Source organism: Aulostomus chinensis, chromosome 6 (genome assembly GCF_037954235.1).
Source record: "Aulostomus chinensis isolate RoL2024-O1b breed Wild chromosome 6, RoL_Achi_v1.0, whole genome shotgun sequence".
NCBI classification, from domain to species: Eukaryota; Metazoa; Chordata; class Actinopteri; order Syngnathiformes; family Aulostomidae; genus Aulostomus; species Aulostomus chinensis.
The window spans coordinates 16,074,850-16,093,204 of record NC_141325.1 but is presented as its reverse complement, the minus strand read 5'-3'; the positions used below and the strand labels follow the sequence as shown (position 1 = coordinate 16,093,204).

General features: G+C 40.7%; 3 protein-coding genes across 3 annotated transcripts in view; all 3 read right to left on the bottom strand.

Annotated features, from left to right (window-relative positions):
* Positions 1 to 1,782: 1,782 nt before the first annotated feature.
* On the bottom strand, positions 1,783 to 8,759 carry LOC147260286 (transmembrane protein 17A). The gene is made up of 4 exons (XM_086206799.1): positions 8,525 to 8,759; positions 7,532 to 7,638; positions 6,891 to 7,004; positions 1,783 to 6,608 (listed from the first exon to the last, which is right to left on the bottom strand). Exons 1-4 carry the CDS (start codon positions 8,736 to 8,738, stop codon positions 6,285 to 6,287), a joined length of 759 nt encoding a protein of 252 aa, XP_086062925.1. The 5' UTR covers positions 8,739 to 8,759; the 3' UTR covers positions 1,783 to 6,284.
* A 408-nt stretch (positions 8,760 to 9,167) lies between these two features.
* Positions 9,168 to 11,747, bottom strand: selenoe (selenoprotein e). Its single transcript, XM_086206798.1, has 4 exons — positions 11,640 to 11,747; positions 10,795 to 10,871; positions 10,446 to 10,524; positions 9,168 to 9,440 (listed from the first exon to the last, which is right to left on the bottom strand). The coding sequence occupies exons 1-4, from the start codon at positions 11,745 to 11,747 to the stop codon at positions 9,297 to 9,299; spliced, it is 408 nt and encodes a 135-aa protein (XP_086062924.1). The 3' UTR covers positions 9,168 to 9,296.
* scarf2 (scavenger receptor class F, member 2) overlaps positions 10,483 to 18,355 on the bottom strand; it is a 35,151-nt gene continuing 27,278 nt past the window's right edge. Inside the window, exons 12-13 of the transcript XR_015116548.1 lie at positions 10,795 to 10,871; positions 10,483 to 10,524 (exon numbers count right to left, since the gene is read on the bottom strand). The gene's annotated coding sequence lies outside the window, so the exon portion shown is untranslated. The remainder of the gene's footprint in view (positions 10,525 to 10,794; positions 10,872 to 18,355) is intronic.

Here is an 18,355-nt window from a genome sequence, read left to right as displayed (position 1 = left end):
CAATCGTATTGCCATTTCTTTGCAGATGTCAGGTTTCATTCTATCGGCCGTATCTGGGGAAATGACGAAGAGAGACTGAACAATGTCCCGGAGGATTTAGCAGCTGCCTTACTCTCCTTGCAGGCTTTGCACAGATGACGTTCACAGTATATTCTTGGAAGTATTTTTCCTCAGTTGCTAATGGAAACGAGTTCTGGAAAAACAGCAGGGGGTTGCAGAGGAAGGTCACTTGTGGCTTTGTTACTCTTTTAATCATTTGATTTTTTTAACCGTCTCAGCCATTGGGGTAAGTTAGTTGAAAAGAACCGATACCCACCAAATGACCGGAAGAGATTCTCTCGCCTCATTTCTACAATTAAATCCTGTCAAAAATAAACTGACGACAATTAACTGTATCAACATGGGAGACATAAGAGTTTGCTAGCAAGTAAAATTGCACAATTTGAAATATTGAATTTGCGGAGAAACTTGCTATGTTGGATGTATGGGGTTATTTGCGCTTGACTGTGTAGTTATAAACCTAACCAAGGGATTGTTACCGTGGACCGGATAAAGGGGTAGAGAGGATGTTTTTCAATATTGTGGCTATTGCCACTAAATCACACACCTAACTTAAGTCAACAGCATCAAGTCTTTTTTAGCTCTCTTCTTTTTTGCTGTCTTCTCCAGCCACAACTCATCGCTGCAGCTCCTCTGCTGGAAAGAGAGCACAGTTGCTGCAGGAAGCCTGCTAGGTGAGTATGAGTCTTGCCTGAGGACATGATACAGCCGATCAAGCGGTCAATATATGGCTGGATTACTGAATCATCTAAAGATTACTTTCAAATCTCTTTGATTCTGGAGAAAAAAATGGGAGGAGAGAGTACAGGCCGAAGTAAAACACAAGAGTACAAGAGAAAATGTTTTATTACACATGCAGGTGAGGGATGAAACCAGGGGTAATGAGTGTAACGCCTTACTCATACAGTAGAACCAACACGCAAGTGGAGAGCGCTCAGAGAGCCAAATGTAAAGTAAAACCAAAAATGATGAGAGTGTCCTTGTGTATGCTGCTCTGGAGAGAGAGAGGGAAATGGTGAGTCCACAGAATGTTTTTATTTTGCTGACAAATAGACCCACTAGTTCATGTACTAGAAGTGACATAAGATGTACAAGAAGTGAAAACAACAGTGTCATTTTGTGTTTGTTACCTCAGGCTGACAAGGGTAACCACTAGGTGGCACTATTGTATAAGTATCACTCACCGTAAATCCAGCTCGAAGATGTCCTCAGGCCAGGACACTCATCAAACACTAGAAGGTTTGGCTCCGACCAAAAGATCTGACCATAAGAAGTCCAGTGGCTAATATTTCCTGTTCTGTGGTTAAATATCAAAATATGTCCGCTTCACCATGGTAACAATGATTAACAAAATCTCAGTGTTTCCAGTTATCTGTCACAAAGTGCTTAAGGCATTTTTAACCAATTTTGAGACAGCTCTAGTTGACCCACTTGGAGAAGTGACAAAAACAAACATGCATCTCCTAGTGGTCACACACGATGACTAATCTGCCCCCAAATTTAATGGCTTCTCCCTCAGCACACACTGCTCCACTCCACCACATATGGTGAAAATTGGCTTCCTATGATTTTTGTAATCCTGTTTAGTGCAAGATCGTGGAAGGTGACTATGTTCTCAGATTCAAATCCACTAATTTCTGCTGAAGATAAGTCAAAAAGGGTTAAAAACAATCATATTTGAATCCAAAAATTATAGTATATAATAGTAAATATTGCTGTGGGGAATTTGACTGGCATTTGAATGTACTTTTTATTCAGGAGAACTATGAAAGAATATGTTACCTACTTTAACACAGTAGCTCACTGTTGCAGGGCCTGTGGGTGCTCCGCCTCCAGGGATTTCTCAAGTAAGGGATGAGAATTTCCCCATCATGTCTTGGATATTACCTCCCGTCGGCGCTTAACACGACTTCTTACAGTCACATTTTGTGATTACCTCTGAGCTGCACCCAATCATAATTATGGTGATGACAGATTCACAGGAGCCCAGCTGTCGACGCTACGCCGTGGTGTTGTGAAGCCGAAGTGAGGAAAGTTTTCTAAAAGGATGCTTAAATAAAAGGAGTGAAACAATATGTTATTTGAGATAGGGAACAGTGTGTGCCCAAACTACAAGAGGCTATTATTCAACACACTCCACCAAAGAAAGGCAATTTGATGTGGCAAACGGCGTGAGGAGCTGCCTCTGACGTTACCACTCGGTCTCTGTGGGGGTTTTTCTATTCAGTTTTTCCACCACCAGCTGCTTAATCATGTTCTTATTCAGCATTTGATAAAGTTCATACTTATTAAAACTAGATACAGGTGAATTTCAATGGGTGGGAGCATCCTCGTAAAAATACAGTCCAGAGAGAGAGAGAGAGCTTTCTTGCAACATAATCACTGTATTCAAATTGACTATGAAGAATTTGATCCAGAGAATAAATATTGACGTCGCAACATTACGGACCAAATCAAAACATGACCATGAGATTATGACTGTCAGCGTAATCTCTGCCAGAAAATGTGAAAATGGTTGCGAGGGTTCATAATGCCAGTGACTCCTGTTTTGCTACATTGAAACATATTGAAAGTGGCTCTTTCATGAACATTTTACTCATCCAAAGACCTGCTCTTGTGTGAAAGCTTTCGCTGCGTTTGGGATGAAAACGTCAAAATGTTATCAGGCTTTTTATTTCTCCTGTTTTTGTGCTTTAAATCAAACATGAGAGAGTGAAACTGTGGGAAGTCAGATGGCGTCAGTACCACCAGGCGAAGCTAACGCTGCTGTGCTGGCTCTGTCAGGCATGGGACTTGATGACCTGGAGAAGATGGTTTCGGTCAGGACTCTGTCTCTGTTTCTGCTGCTCCCATGAGCGGGAGATGTTTCAACCATTTATCCATATTTGAGCAAACTAGAAAACATATTTGGAGTTATTTTTCTGAAACTGATAAAGGTAAATGGACATAGGCCTGCAGGGTGCTTCCCAAGAAGACCTGCCTGAAGCTGTACTTGGTGCCCTCAGGTGTAAAGCGTGAAATATTTAATTTTTATGTTTAGGCTTGTTTTTGATGGAGAGGGATACCGCACTTTTTTTTTTTTGAGTTAAAAGAAAATAACCCATGGTTGTTTCAATAAATTCTGCAGGCTGGTGCCGCATCTCCAAAGTGTCACAGGACAAAATAATATTTGCACTTTGGAGATGCTGCACTAGCCGCACTGAACACACTGAACGAGAAATTCTTCACCTTTGCCACTAAAGCCAAATCTAGAAAACATTTGTACAGTTATGACATGCAAACTCTGAATAATTTCCCCATTTCTATCAGTTCTTTGTCATATGTGAGACTTTGATGTTGATGGTGGATGTATTTTTGCTTCTGACCTCTCCTGCACAATGTTTACGCTTTTTAAACAAATAAATAAATCATATTCTCTTGCATATATAAGTAAAAAAAAACAAAAAAAACAAACAGAATAAAACGAAATTCAGATTAGTGTATGCACAACCAAGGTGGTTCCAGAGGGACCTGTAAAGAGCGAAAACAGGAATCACCGAATCTGCCAGGGGTTAATGAGTACCGGGCTTCTGCTGTACAGTCAGATGAATAAAATGTCTCTAAATTGTTGTAATTAAGCTAACGACCGCGTGTGAATGTATTAGTCAGAGCGTTATATTGATATCAAAGCCTCACACTTGAGAGAGACCAAAAAAAAGTGCACATTTCTTCTTCCTGTTGTTGGTTTTGTTCTCCCTTTAATTCATCTTTGCCCTACAGCACTAATTAACTGAGCTGCCTTGTCGTCAGTGTTCCTCCGCTTTACCAAAACAGCGCTGACGGTTGAAGGTCACACCGGTAAAAATAAAAATAAGGAAAAATCAAACACATTTAGAGCATAACTTGATAAGGTTAAAGGACTGCAGGTTATAATGTTTGCATGCGCCTTTGCTTATTTAGCTGCGAGTATAATCTTGTTTCAGTCTTCAGATTTCAAGAATGAGGGACAATAATGTGATATTGTTCTCCACAAATTCAATTGAGATTTTATTCAGGACGCTTCATGGTGGTTCACAGTAAAAAAAAAATAAATAAAATAAAAATCCAACAAGGAAAATCAAATGAAAACGTATCAAAAATGATAATTAGATTATCTTCAGTATATCATAAGCATAATGTGGCCTTCTTGTTTAATGTATCTTTTGAGTTTCCACCTTGCACGAGAAGGCATACAGTTGTTCCTAAACTGAATGTTTTGTTTTTTTTACATTGTTTGCCTTGAAAGAGCGGCAGACACCGCAGCTTGTTTCTGGAATGTAAAGTAGAGCAGAATATGCATGTTGTATCATAGGAACTCTGCGATACATACAGCACGTTGACCGCTCTGCGTTCCGTGCTCACAACATTTTAGCCACAAACAACACTCACAGAGCACCATGCTGGCTTTACAAATGTGTTAAACCACACATCATAGTGCCTACGTTGGTCAACACCCTCCACACGGAGGAAAACAAGTGTAGAATTGATTCCCGTGTAGACATGAGCTGGAGTTTTCAATGATCAGATAATGTATCATGATCAAGAGTGGACAGGTTTAACCTTTCTTCTTCTGCCAAAGGATTTCCTGATCATTGCCTGTGCTGCATGGTAATCTTTTCTCATTGGACTTTGCCGCACTGTCAAATCCTCCCTGTTCTTCTTTTGGTCACTGACTGCCACTGTGTGGTCATAAATATTTAATACAATTCTGCTGCAGTCAGGCTACACTCCTTTTTTAAAAGAGAGATTCCAGCAATGATAATAATATTATACAATGCAGGAAACAGTGCAACACAGATTGGGGGAAAAAAACAACAACACAATTTTACATGATATGCTTCCCGTCAAAATAGAATAAAATGTCACATTGTACCAGCAGAAAAAGCTATTTTTGTCTCGTGAAATAATGTGATTACTGTTTGGCCAGCAATTCACACAGCCATGCCCAGACTGGCTAAGGCTCCATCATCAATCACTGTTTGAGTCCACCTCTGTAGAAAAATGTATTTTACTTATTGTGTACCCACACAGCGATGTGTGAGCTTCTCTGTGCAGAATACAGAGAACTGTTTTCATATTTGTCTTCTGGGCTTTTAGTTCAAGGTGTATGAGCATGGATTCTGATGCTAAAAATAGGGCTAATATGTCAGCCATGTATGTCACCATTCCTCCCAATAATTAGACTGCTTTATTTTGTAAATACCGTGCTTCTATACTGTTTGTTGTATTTACTGTAAAACATATTTTGAACGATTATATTTTTTTAATCATTTTACAACGTTTCCATTTGTTAGCCTTTGTTTAGATCACGTTTACATTTTGAATGGACTTTTGATGCATGAATCAAGTTCTTATTCCAAAAGTTTAGCCAAATTTCTTGTTATTATTTTGTGTATCGAACGTGATGATGATCAGGGTTAATTGTTACTTCTCTGAATTAGGATTCTATTTGGTATTGTTACAACAAAAAGAGCTATGAAATGTGGCAATGTAGTTTGGTGAAACTCACTGCACGCACGCACGCACACACACACACACACACACACACACACACACACACACACACACACACACACACACACACACACACTCTCAACACACACAAACACGCACACACGGGCTTTTCAGCTAACCAGGAGACATCTTATATCCAGCATGTAACTTTTAAGACATAATGTCATTGTACAGTTGTAAAATCTCCACATTTTAAATTTTACTTGAAAAAGAGACAGAACTTGCCATCAAAAGCTGACTGTATTTATGCAGAATACAAATGTCTTGAAAGTATTTCTTGTGATTTCGTTCTCACTCCGATGTTTTATTTTTTTCTCTTTAAAAAGCCGCCGTGACAGTCTGGATGACATGGCGTTTGGTTTTGACATGTAGAGTGGTGATAAATGAGTGTTTTTCTTCTTTTATTTTTGAGCGATACATTATTGAGATCTGACATGGGTTTCTTTTGTTTGTTTGTTTTTAAATCTGATAATTGCAGCAACTTTCTGGAAATTATACCAACGATAAGCAATCTAGTAGGGAGAGGAAGTCTTGGCGGATGTAAAAAGAGGCACACTCAGTGGACCATAATGAGTCTGAGTAACAACATGCAAGATCACACAACTACACAAAAAGGAACTGACTCATATTGAAAGGCGTCCTGAAGGTCTACGTTCATGCTATCACATCTTCAAGGTGTCCTATTCTTGACTCTAGTGGTACATATCATTGGTGGGTGACATTGGCAGCACGCTCCTGTGATAAGGCTGGCCGTTGTAGTCAGGACTCAACCTTGCATGGCGGAAGCTGCTCACCTTGCCAAGCTGACGCAGATGGAAGAGCAAGGTGAGTTTTCGGGTCATGGTCCTGAGAGCCAGGAGGGAGGCCAGAATCTGGGCGAGTAAAAAGAAGAGGTAGATGGAGTGGACAGCTCTCTCTAGAGGGAGGATGATTATGTCTTCATCTGTCAGGAAGAACAGCAGCACCGGCAGCTGGAACATGAAAGACAGGAGCCAGAAGGCTGCCAGCTCTGGCACCTGATGACAGCCAAGCAGAGAGAATTTGGGGAGGAGGATGGAAGAGATAGAATGATAAAGCAGTCAGTCATCAAGGCTCTTCACTTGTATCTGCAAAAAACAACACATATATCCGCTTGCACATCCACACAAACTCCATATAGACACTTCTAGCCAAGAGCTGATTGTTTACACACGCAGGCAGAATACTTAAGCAGCCACATCCTTCCCTTTGTTTTTCATGAGGCACTTTTGTAAAACGGCCCTGTGTTGTGGTTCACAGAGAACGCCGGTTTGAATTACCTTCTCTTTCAGGTTGCCAGTGTAGCCCAGATAAAGTCGGATCACTTCAATAAGAGTGAGGAGGATGATCCCTGTTATGAGCAGACCCTGGTAGTATCCGGGCAGATAATGGTACTGGAAATGAAGCAGAGCTGTGAGATCAGTGGAAAAGAACAGGAAGTATTCTGATAGTACTTCTGATGTTTGAACAATTTAAAAGTCCCAAAACAAAGACAGCGGTATGATTTAACGAAGTTGAAGTATATCTCATTGTGACATGTAATTAAAGAAGACTAATTGCATCTGCTGGACACACTGAAAATAGTTGCAATGAAATTATCTTGATTAAAAAATGGACCAGTATGTGTAGCTGTTTGCCTCTTGGATCACTAGGGTTGGCTGCCACTAGGGGGAATCAAAGTCACATTCAGCGCATAGTTGCATCCAGTAATTGAATTCTAAACCACTATTTCTGTTTTTCCTGGATTCAGAGATTCTATCCACTATCTTATAAATACTTTTGTCATAAAACACATTTGTTTAGATCAAAAAATACATTATCAATTTCCTAGTGAGTTTCTTTCCTGATGAAATCATTTTATTTCATTCAGTCTTATTGGTGGCTGTAAACATTGCTGCTCTTTCTCTACTGCCTAACTAACCTTGATTTCCAACATGAAGACAGCAGAGAACCACCAGCAAGGGAAATAGTACATGTTGAAGTATAGCATCATCTGAAGGGGAAGATGGGAAACCACCTCATTGACCACTGCAAGGGAAGAACATTGATTTGATTTGACTTACTCAAATTATCAAAACATTATACAATAGTATACAATTTTCTGCTGTTTCTCCGTACGGGTTATCAAATTAAGGGTCATGAGGTGAGATATGGGTTACACCCTGGACAGATCACTCATACATAGAATCTATATTCTCATCATGTAGGTGCCTACAACCATTCACACTTACAGGCAAATAAGTCTATGAATCAAACTTGAATGATTTTTAGCTAATGCAGGAGGACGCCGAGGAACACAGAGAGAACCTCCATGGACACAGGGAGAACATTCATACCCCATACAGAAAGGTCCCAGGCTGGATGCTGATGCTAACCTAGAACCTTCTTGCTGTGTGGTGACAGTGCTAACCACTGCACCATTATGCTGCCTAACGACATTGTATTTACTTTAAAAACACATTTTAGATTGAATAATGTAAATAAAAGCTCTTAATTTAGCTGAAAGCAACTTGTTGCTCCTTAGTGGTTAAAGGCACTAATTTGATCACGGTAAATTTCCTTGTGTGGACGAGGGCAGTACAGCCAAAATCACTGACCATGTGAGTCATAACAAGATTAATTTTAAATACTTAAACACATGTTATTTGAAAGCATCACTGAAAGAAAACCAGATGGCCAGCTGATTAGAAATGAAATTGGAACTAACAGTCAAAATTATAGTGTATTTTAGAATTTGAAGGATCACCAAGGTGCCTGTGGTGTGTGAATTGTCAATTATGTACAGTCTGTTCAAACTATGTATTTGTTAGACCACCATGATCAATAAGATTCATTTACTTCAGGTTATACCTGGTAGCTACACGGCTAGACATAGGATATTGAAAACTAATCAGTAGTCATCTGTGTAACCAACCAGAATCGTCCTCCTGCTCCCTGTTGACATCGCTGTCCCCTGTCCTGTTGTGAGTGAACACAGAACTTCCAACATAGGCCAGACCCAGCTGCAGGTTCTCAGGAACAGGCGAGTAGAACACAGGCATTATAGCTGCCGATAAGACAGGAACAGTCCAAAACTCTATGAGTGTCTCAGTGGCTGCTAATCTTAGATCATACAAATGCATCCTCATGGAGGCAAATGGACACACACCAACGCGTGCTGGCAGATACTGCTGCTAATCAGATTATGGCGGAGGAGGCGGGCTGAGGATTAGACTGAAACAGTGGCATGGCAGTTTGTCACTCAGTTAATAGCTACATATTGTGCCCAGTTCAATTCAAGTCTAATTAGGGGGGGAAAAACCCTTACTTATGGTTGACGTAGATAAGAACCAGAACATTTAATTACAGAAGAAGGACATTTTGCTTAATTTTAGAACAGAGCTAATTATTTCTCTAGAGATAGGGGAACATTGCTTAACTAAGAATCAATGTGGGAGTATTCTGTATGTGTATGGACATTCATTTAAAGGTCCTTGGAAGTGAAGAACATAATATACCCATAGATCCACTCAACAGATATTGTGATAATGTACAGCCTCTTTATTTTAACTGCAGCAGGTGACACAGCAGACAGCACCTGGCCAGCGAGTACTCAGAATGCTGCCTGGCCCATCATTAGGCCTTGAAGCCTCATTCGTCATTAATGTGACCAGGATGCGGTGGCGGTGTTTGACCACAAGGTGTCATCACAGCTCATCCCTGGGGGCATGTAGGGGGAAATGCTGGAACTCCTCTGGCACCTCTTCCCCTTTCTGGGACCTCTTGTAGAAACCGAGGGAGTCCAATAGGCTGCTGATCTCATCTGCCTTCATTTTCTTCACAGGAACAGTCTGATGTATAAGGACGCACAAAACATAGACACAGAAAGGTATTAATGAATTACGCATGAATGTCATATATCTACATCCCAGTATATGCATGAAAACATACTGTATTTTGTGATTCAGTATAAGCGGACTCAGATTCCTCCTGCATCATTTGATCTCAATTAATTGTAAAACTACTTCAAGAAAAAGTCATTTTAGAGTTTCAAAGCGCATCCACATGAAACACTACATGAAAACAACGCTAAATAATCTCAGAATGAGACAAAAATAAACCAGTTTGGAAAAAGTTTCATAGTAAATCTAAATAATGACTCCTTTTGTTATCAAAGAGGCCGTTTTAATTCGTTTGTGTTGGTTTCAGTGCACAGTTTGACTGGTCTAATTGCAGGCTTTTCTTAAGCTACAAAAATGAGTCTGATGGAAAAACTGAAGAACTTATTATTATTACTTATTATCAAGAAAATAATATTGAATGGTTTGAAACAGTTAAAGGCATGCCTTCTCTCTTTTTTAGTGCAAATTCTTGCTCAGCTGTCTATTTTATATTCTTTTATCATCCTCCTAATTTCTGTTTTTGCATTAAGTTTGACCCCACCTCTCACCCGTAGCTGCTGGGATAGGCTCCAGCCCCCCCGCAACCCTTAATAGGAACAAGCGGAAGAAAATAGATGGATGGATGGATGCATTAAGTTTATCTGTTTATTTGTGTTTGTCACTCCGTCAATTGACCTGTCCAGGGTGAACCCTGCCTCTCGCCCGAAAGCCGCTGGGATAGGCTCCAGCCCCCCGTGACCCTTAACAGGATAAGCGGAAGAAAATGGATGGATGGATGGATGGATGGATGGATGGATGGATGGATGGAACTCCGTCAAACACACTAACTGTTTGACAGATGATCTGATATCAGAAGTCTTAAAAATTCCCTTCGTGAACGTGCCTGAATGAAGCTCCGTCCCCAAGCTGGATAAGATCCTTGAATCACATCATATCATTCACATCAAATCTCACCTTTACAACCTCGTCCTTGTCATTATAGAATATCAGAAGGGGATCCTTCTCTTCCGACGAATCATATTCCAAGTTGTGGCTACACAGGAAAGAATGGATCAAGGGAAACAACAGCTTGGCTGTGTTTGAGAAGAATGAAGCACATACATCTATTCTTAGACTCAGTCCACATGTTTTCAACTCGGAAGAGCAGAGATTTGGAAAGCTCATAGGAACTCATAGGCCTGGCACTGGACTTGGCAGCTTTGTGAGGAACGCTGTTTGGTTTACAAAATCGGGTCATGAGAATTTTTTTTTTTTCTTTTGGAAAGGTCACGTCTAACCGAAAAGGAACATGAAAAGAGGATACTAGAGGGCCCATCGCTCCATGAGAAAATGGTGTAGCTCGGGCATTTTCTTTATGCCTCATCCAACAACACTGGGAGCCTGCAGGGATGACAACAGACAGACATTGGTGTCAAACAGCAGGCTATCATCAGAGGTGACAGAAAAATGTATCAATGCCAAGACAGTACATTTCATAGTCCCTTATTTTATTCATCATCTGCTTAATGAATGTATGACTGTGTCGAATGTTGCAGCGATATACAATAATTCATTTGTTCGACGGTCCTTTAAACCGATCTCGATCATTTTCTCTTGACATTGTGGTATTCTTTTCAACTCTCATTGCTACAGAGGCACATCACATTCACTTGATTTAAAAAAAAATTGGCATTTTACGGCAAAAGGGATTTTGTAATCATGAGATCAGGATCTTGTGATTATGAGAAAAATTCTAGTAATTATTAGAGCAGGATCTCGCCTGTAAATTCTGACTTAGCATGAGTGGCCATGATGGCGCTATCGCAGTTAATCTGCTAGTACTACCCTCTCGGTGTGAGACACTGAGAAATACTGCTGTTTCTTAAAAAATGAGGACAATATTAATATCAGTATGGCAACACTGCACAGGCATCTCGTGTCCATGAAATCGCTCAGGCACAGAACTTTGCTCGTGGCTGCAAGATTGTTTCTTGTTATTATGAGATGAGGTGTTTACATTTCTTTTAAATCCAGTGAATGCAGTTTGCTTCTATTCATTGCAGCCCCGCAAATCTGTTTTATTTCTGACATTAAACATTTTTTTCTTCTCTGATATCACAAATTACTGACCATTTTATGGGCATGATAAAAAGATCCGTCTGTACTCACCAGCAGTTTACCTCTGGCTATATGTATTTTTTCCTCAACCTCCGTGTCGCTGATTGTCTCTGATGCCCCAACAACAAAGGTAAAGGCCAGCACCAAAAAAACCCACATTTTGAGACAGATTCCAGTCTCAAGTTGCTTTTGCTCTATCAACAGTGTCAGTAACCTTTACATGGAAACTGTCTGATAGTGAACAACACCATGGAACATCCCCAAAGGGGGGGCACTGTCCACCCATGTACATATTTCTTGTTTTTCTATGTTATCATGCTAGTTAGTCAGATCACAGTGTCTCTGGTCAGCAAACTGGCCTGCGTATGGATGAGTTCTACACTGGAGTGAAGCAGTCATTCATCACTGATATTTAAAAAGCCATGTCGCGGACCCTCTCAACATAGTTTCGTCTATATCTGATGACATTTTGGTCCACAGAAACCATGTGGCATCTGCACTCTTATCACTTTTTCCCATACCTGCAGGTGGTCAATGGCCGATGAGAGCCGGGTCTCCTCTCATCAAAGCCGAGAGCTGCTAAGCCTGATTTGATCTGGCATTTTCTCATTCATCATAAAGAGAAACATTATTTATAAAAAAAATATATGTTGAATATCAAGGGATAACTTGGAGTCAAATGTGGCCGAACTCATATTTTGATTACCACATTTTGATTGTCTGTCTGTTAGCAGGATTAAGGAAAAGCTATGGCACACTCTCAGAAACAGAGGTACCAGTGTCAACTGAAATGGCACAAATGGGGGGATACTGTATATCTCACTGACATTTTTGAAGCAGGAAAAATGGGTGAGTGTAAGGATCTGAGAGACATTGATAAAGGCTGCATCGAGATGGTGAGACCGGCTCAGAGCAGCTCCTGAACTGCAGCAGTGATTAGTAACTGCCAAAAGTGGTCAAAAGAAGGAGGACCAGTGAACCGGTGACAGGGTTCAGGAGGCCACAGGCTCACATGTGTGCATGGAGAGGGAAGGCGAGCTACTGTAGCACAAACTGATGACAATGGGGTTATGTGATGTTGAGTCAATGGTGGTCCTCATAGAAAGGTGACAGAACACACAAGTCATCGCAGCTTGCTCTCAATTGGGCTGCCTAGCCACGGACCAGTCAGAGTGCTCATGGTGATTCCTGCCCACCACCAAAAGTGGCTACGATGAGCATCAAACCTGCACCACAGAGCCTCAGGATACTGTTTGTGTGTGCTTGTTTTTTGAATCCCAATCTCTCCGGCATTGTGTGGAAAAGTAGTGTTGATCTCAACAAGAAAGCAAATTTACACATCTGATTAAGTTCAACCATAGAATTAGATCTGTAGATGGAATTATATGATATAAACAAAAGCAAGTTGGAATTATTCATGGATACCTGCCAATCATCCAGATGTGTGAGGAGGTACACAATATGACAGGAGCAAGGAGTTAAACATTGCCGTCTGGCTTTGCTTCCTGCCTGTAAGACCAGATTCAGGGCTAAAAATAAAGTTCTATAAGAACGCATTTATGCCTAAGAACCTTTCATCAGTGAGGCCCATTGATAGACTTTGGAGCAGATGTTTGCAGAGGAGTCCCAAGCATGAAGAGAAATAAAAATATGCTATGTCATATTCACCCTGTGTTGGGATTTTGGATGGTGTCTTGTTAAGAACTCTACAAGTTTCACTTGTAGTCCCCTTCATCTCCAACCGGAGGAAATTACAGAATGTTGTTTTTCTTTGAAAGGAGCCACAAAACAAGAACAGTTCTGTCCTAAGAAGAAAAGCTTCAAAGATTGTTCCCTCGAAGGTGCATTCACTACCCCAAAAGGAACATTGCTCTTTAAGAGGCCAGAGTTGCACTGTTTTAGCTGACAGAAAGCATCTAAATTGAACCGCACACGTGCACACGCACACACACACACACACACACACACACACACACACACACACACACACACACACACACACACACAAATAAAAAATATACAAACTGAAACGATATTTTGCTTTCTCTTTCATTTTTTTTAGTTTGTTGTGTGTTGTTTCTTTTTTGTTTTAATGAATTTTGAAATGAGATTGAACTGATCAAGAAACACAGGTTTCTCTTCAATCTTAATTCTATTTCACTGTTAACATGTGTCCTGCGTGGTCTGCCCTGTCTGGAAGTTCTTCATTTAAGTTTTCATCATCAATTCTTTTACTAAAAGCTTAGTACAGATTCCTTTACACACACAGATTCGCAGATTCTCTTATACTGCTCCATGGTAAAGCATGAGACACAATGTTTAGCTCCACATTTGCTTAACACTTCCAAAGAGTATCTTCACTCGTCGAGTCTGTCTTGAAACTATATCAGGTCACCACAAGAGGGCAGTAAAACACACATGAACACAAGTTTGGCAGGGAAAGTGTGCTTCCAAATCCTAGCCACAGACAATTATCTTTCCAACAAAAATAAACCATTCCTGCCTGGAATGCTGACGTGAAACCATCTCTCTGTCTCTATCTTTTCCAGACACAGAGCTCTGAAGCTCTGTGCTCTCTATGTGCTGTTTGAGATTATGTGTCAAATGGCAGTAAAACAGTCCCTCTTTTTAACAAGGTTTCCTCCCCTTGGCAGCCATCGTAAACCTCTGAGTCTGTATGCTTGCAGGTTTACTCCTTGCTGGAGTTTTATGTTTGCATTTTTAAACGTTCTTAACATAAATTTCCCCTGAAAGGAGTTCGGATAATTTTAATGGTTGCCTCAGAAGATGAGGTTTGATGAGAGAAAGGGAAGAAAGTAGCTCAGAAAGGGGAAGTGAGGAGAATGAGCTGTGGAGATGGGGTGATCTCTCCCCTGTATGTGTGTGTGGATGCATACCATATGTGCTCAGGATCAGCATGTTTCAGCTTACATCATGCAGCGCACGCCAAAAGGAGAAGTTGTTATATTAATCTGCTGCTGACAAAGTGGAAAAAAGCATTCGTGTCCAGAGGGTTATGGAACATAGATGATTGTACTGAGCAACTTCTTTTTCCAGTAGGAGTTTTGCAAATTGTAACAATTGCAGCTGGCAAATGATCAAAGGCTAAAACACCTCGCTGTAATTCGGCCTCCATGGGTGAGCTTATTATAAAGATGCACGCTTCCTGTTCCTCCAAGGCACCAAACACTACCTTCCAGACATCAGCGTGTATGTGCTGTATGTGCAACTTTATTTGAGTTACTGAGAAAGAGAGTACATTTGTTTCTAAATGTCTGTGCTTAATTATTTTATTTTATAATCATATTGATGAGCAGTGGAGGAACAAATAGTTATATGTGTGAGTTTGAGTGTGTGTGTGTGTATGTGTGTGTGTGTATGTGTGTCCTTATCTGTCTGGAGCCTCAGGGCAGCTATGGGGGGGGGGGGGGGGGGGGGAACGACGACAGCCTGCTGCTTGTCTGCCTCCTGCACTCCAGCGCGCTCATAAAGAAGAGAAGTGGTGCTCATGACCATGTGGAGAACTTCATTCAGTAAGAATCCAGTGCCAATTAGTGGTCTGTATTCTATATAAGTAGACATATCATAATGAAAGTTCAACTCTATATTATAACATGTTGGGGAAAAAGCTGGTTGCCCAATAAGATATAAAAAAATATATATCCGGCTTAGAAAGGAAAAGTTAATTTAAAGGAATTTTTTTTCATTTAAGAAGTAATCATATTTGTTTATCATCATGTTGCTTTCTTATTTGAAACAATCTTTAACCTGACTAAAATCGATTAAAGTAAATGAGGCAATGAAGAGTTGGGAATGGAGTGAAGTGTCTATGTGACAGCGACTGCAATCAAATTTACAGCTTGTGCAGTGAATGATAACATTACAGAATTTGATTTAGCTTGTGGTTAGCTTGAACCTACGACCTAAAATAAGTGGCTCCAGTTGAGGCCGCAGAGGGCTGTGGGACTCTGCTGGTCCTGGTGAAGAATCTGTTGGGTACAGACATGGATTCCCTGCTACTGACCTTTTTTATGCTGATGATGAAGGTGAGACAGGACTTCTGCTCATATAGGACAATGGTACTCTTTTGTACAACATAATATAGAAAAGTATTTTATAAAAGTTACTACTTTATCAAAGATAAAAAAAAAAAAATTGTTTAAGGCTACTTATAATTGGAATATTCTGCAGCTCTATTTCACCATAAAACAATGTAATGTTCCATGTTCCCTCTCAGTATCTTTGACATTACACAATACTGTATAACATGAAGTCAAAATTTGGAAACTGTTGTTATCAAATGGCTATCAACAACCGCTATTTGAAACATTCTGGCTTACTTAGGTTATAGATGCCATGCTAGTCGTCGTTGTCTCCAAATATAATGTTAATTTGTTCATGTCAATCACTTTATTCAGGGGCATAAATGAGTAATTAAAAGGAAAAACCTAGAAAGGCAGCTTTAAGGTTGTATACATGTCTCCAGGTGTTCCAGGGATATCACATTTGAGGTGAGGTGGCAGTGAACTTGGTCTTTGACCGCCCAAATCTTTTCAGCTCATCCTTGAGTCCAAATGAATGTTTGAGCCAAATTTGAAGCTAACAGTAAGAATGTGATGTAGGGACAGATGAGGGAAAACCTGCAAACACCATGCCTCTACTCTACTGGTCTGAACTATTGTGATAAATTCTTCTGTTTCTGTGTGATAATCTCCATTTAGAGCTTACAACATTATGCATCTTTGTGTTCTTGAAGCAATTAAAGGGATTCTTCACACACACTGGCAGTTGCTTTGTTGCTGACTTTGACCTTTGACCTCCCTAGAGGAAGAAGACTGTACTCCTCTTTAGGTCCCAAGACTGAAAAACAACATATCTGCAGTTATCAGTATGATGTGCACTAAAAATAATTCCAGTGTTTGCATATTTAAATGTGAAATGAAGTGATCTTACATGCCTGGCAGTGACATCATGGTGGATGTGGGATAGGATTTGACGTGGAGGTGGGGAAGGGTGTGAGGGTTGTGGAGAGATTTGCACTGATGGATGTCCAGTTGCTGACCACATCACAGGAGCCGGGGGGCAAGCAGACACCAACCACCGCTCCCCTCCCTTTAATCTCAGCCTGGGTAATCAGAAGCACATGGCTCCCCATAATGGCTCCAGTGTTGTCCTGTGAAGTAGGACGGGGTTGCAAGGGTTGCACACACACCAGCACACAGCCACGTTGATGGCAAATAGACAGCACACACACTTCCCTTCAAATGCTTGTGCGCTGTAATCACATATTCCGGTATTCACTTAAAACAAAGCTAAAAGGAAACTGCTTTTTAAGAAGTTATTGATAAGAAGACAGTGAATAAAGTTGGTCTGGCTTCTGAGTCATAAAGACATGGTTCTGTTGTGATTTCTGCAAAAGGTGTAAAGTTCCTGATGGCTCAAGAAGAGCTAACACTTCATGTTTTAGTAACTTGTCTCAGTAGAAAATTGGAGCAGAAGTTTGCGTCTCAAACAACAAAGCTGTTGTAAGCTACAGTCCGTCGCCCATGAACAGGACTATCGGGACTGATGGAGTTCAGAGCACAAACGCATAAGACATCTGCTCATTTTCCCTAAGTTTGGGCAAACACATTCAGTCTTGTGATCATTTCTCCCTTTTGCTATCTGGAATAAGGTGCCTTCTTTGCCTCTCTAGGTCAGAGTGGGTGAAAAAAAAGGAAGAGAAAAAAAAAACCTTAGGTCAGCCTGTGGAATACGTGAAAGCTGAAACCTCAAACCACATTATGAAGTTTGAAGTCCCACTTTACTGCACAGATAGCAGATGGATGGTTGTGTAAGGGAATAAAGGACAGGGAGAGAGAGAGAGAGAAGAAGGAAAACAGGCTTGAGAGAAAATGCAAGGGAGGTTTTAAATGATAGAGGAAAAGAAAGAAAGGAGAGCAAATGACAATCTGCTTTCTATTAACAATCCAAATATTGTAATACACTCGTTCCGTAGAATTATGCTGACAAATGGGGAAAATTCAAGGGCAAATTGAAGTCCCAGACAACTGTTTGCACACCCCTTCATGTGAAAGAAAAGGGGGGGGGGGAACTCCATCTGGATAGAACGACTGTGGCTTCATTACATTTCTGGCTATTCACATTTGTTTGTGCAGAATATGAAAACTTTGTGTACTGTATGTGTCTCTCAGAAGCACTGCAGCCTTGACTCATCAGTCTGGCTCAAAGAAATTTGAGCCCGTATTGACCCATTAAAGTAGTTTGAACTAAATAATACTTGTCAAACTCATATCCAGCCTCAAAAAATCAGACTCCTTCACTTTCAGCAGACTGGCTCTTTTAGCCTGGTTTCCATACATCATCAGCTTGTCTGCAGCTTCTATTTGGGAGGTCGGCTTGTTGTGTGGTTGCTCTTAATTTGTGCATTAAGTGTGGCTCATTTTAGCTTGGTGCCACTGCTGGGGAGTTTCGGGTCTATTATAATGACAGTCTGAAATCGCAGAGTAAGTAGATGTCACTGGAAATGAATAAACACACATTTGATGCTGGTGCTGCCCCCCCCCCCCACCTCTCTGGTTGCACACTGACCTCAGTTCTCAGTGGTTTTGGCTCAATTGAAGCACCAGTTCCATTTCCAGTAAATGTCATTTCATAGTTACTGCATTTCTACAGAGCTGAAAAACAACATTTAATGTGTAAGAAGGGACTGCAATTAGACAGCGTTGCTTGCAGACAGTGTGTCGACAGAGATACAAATCCTCCTT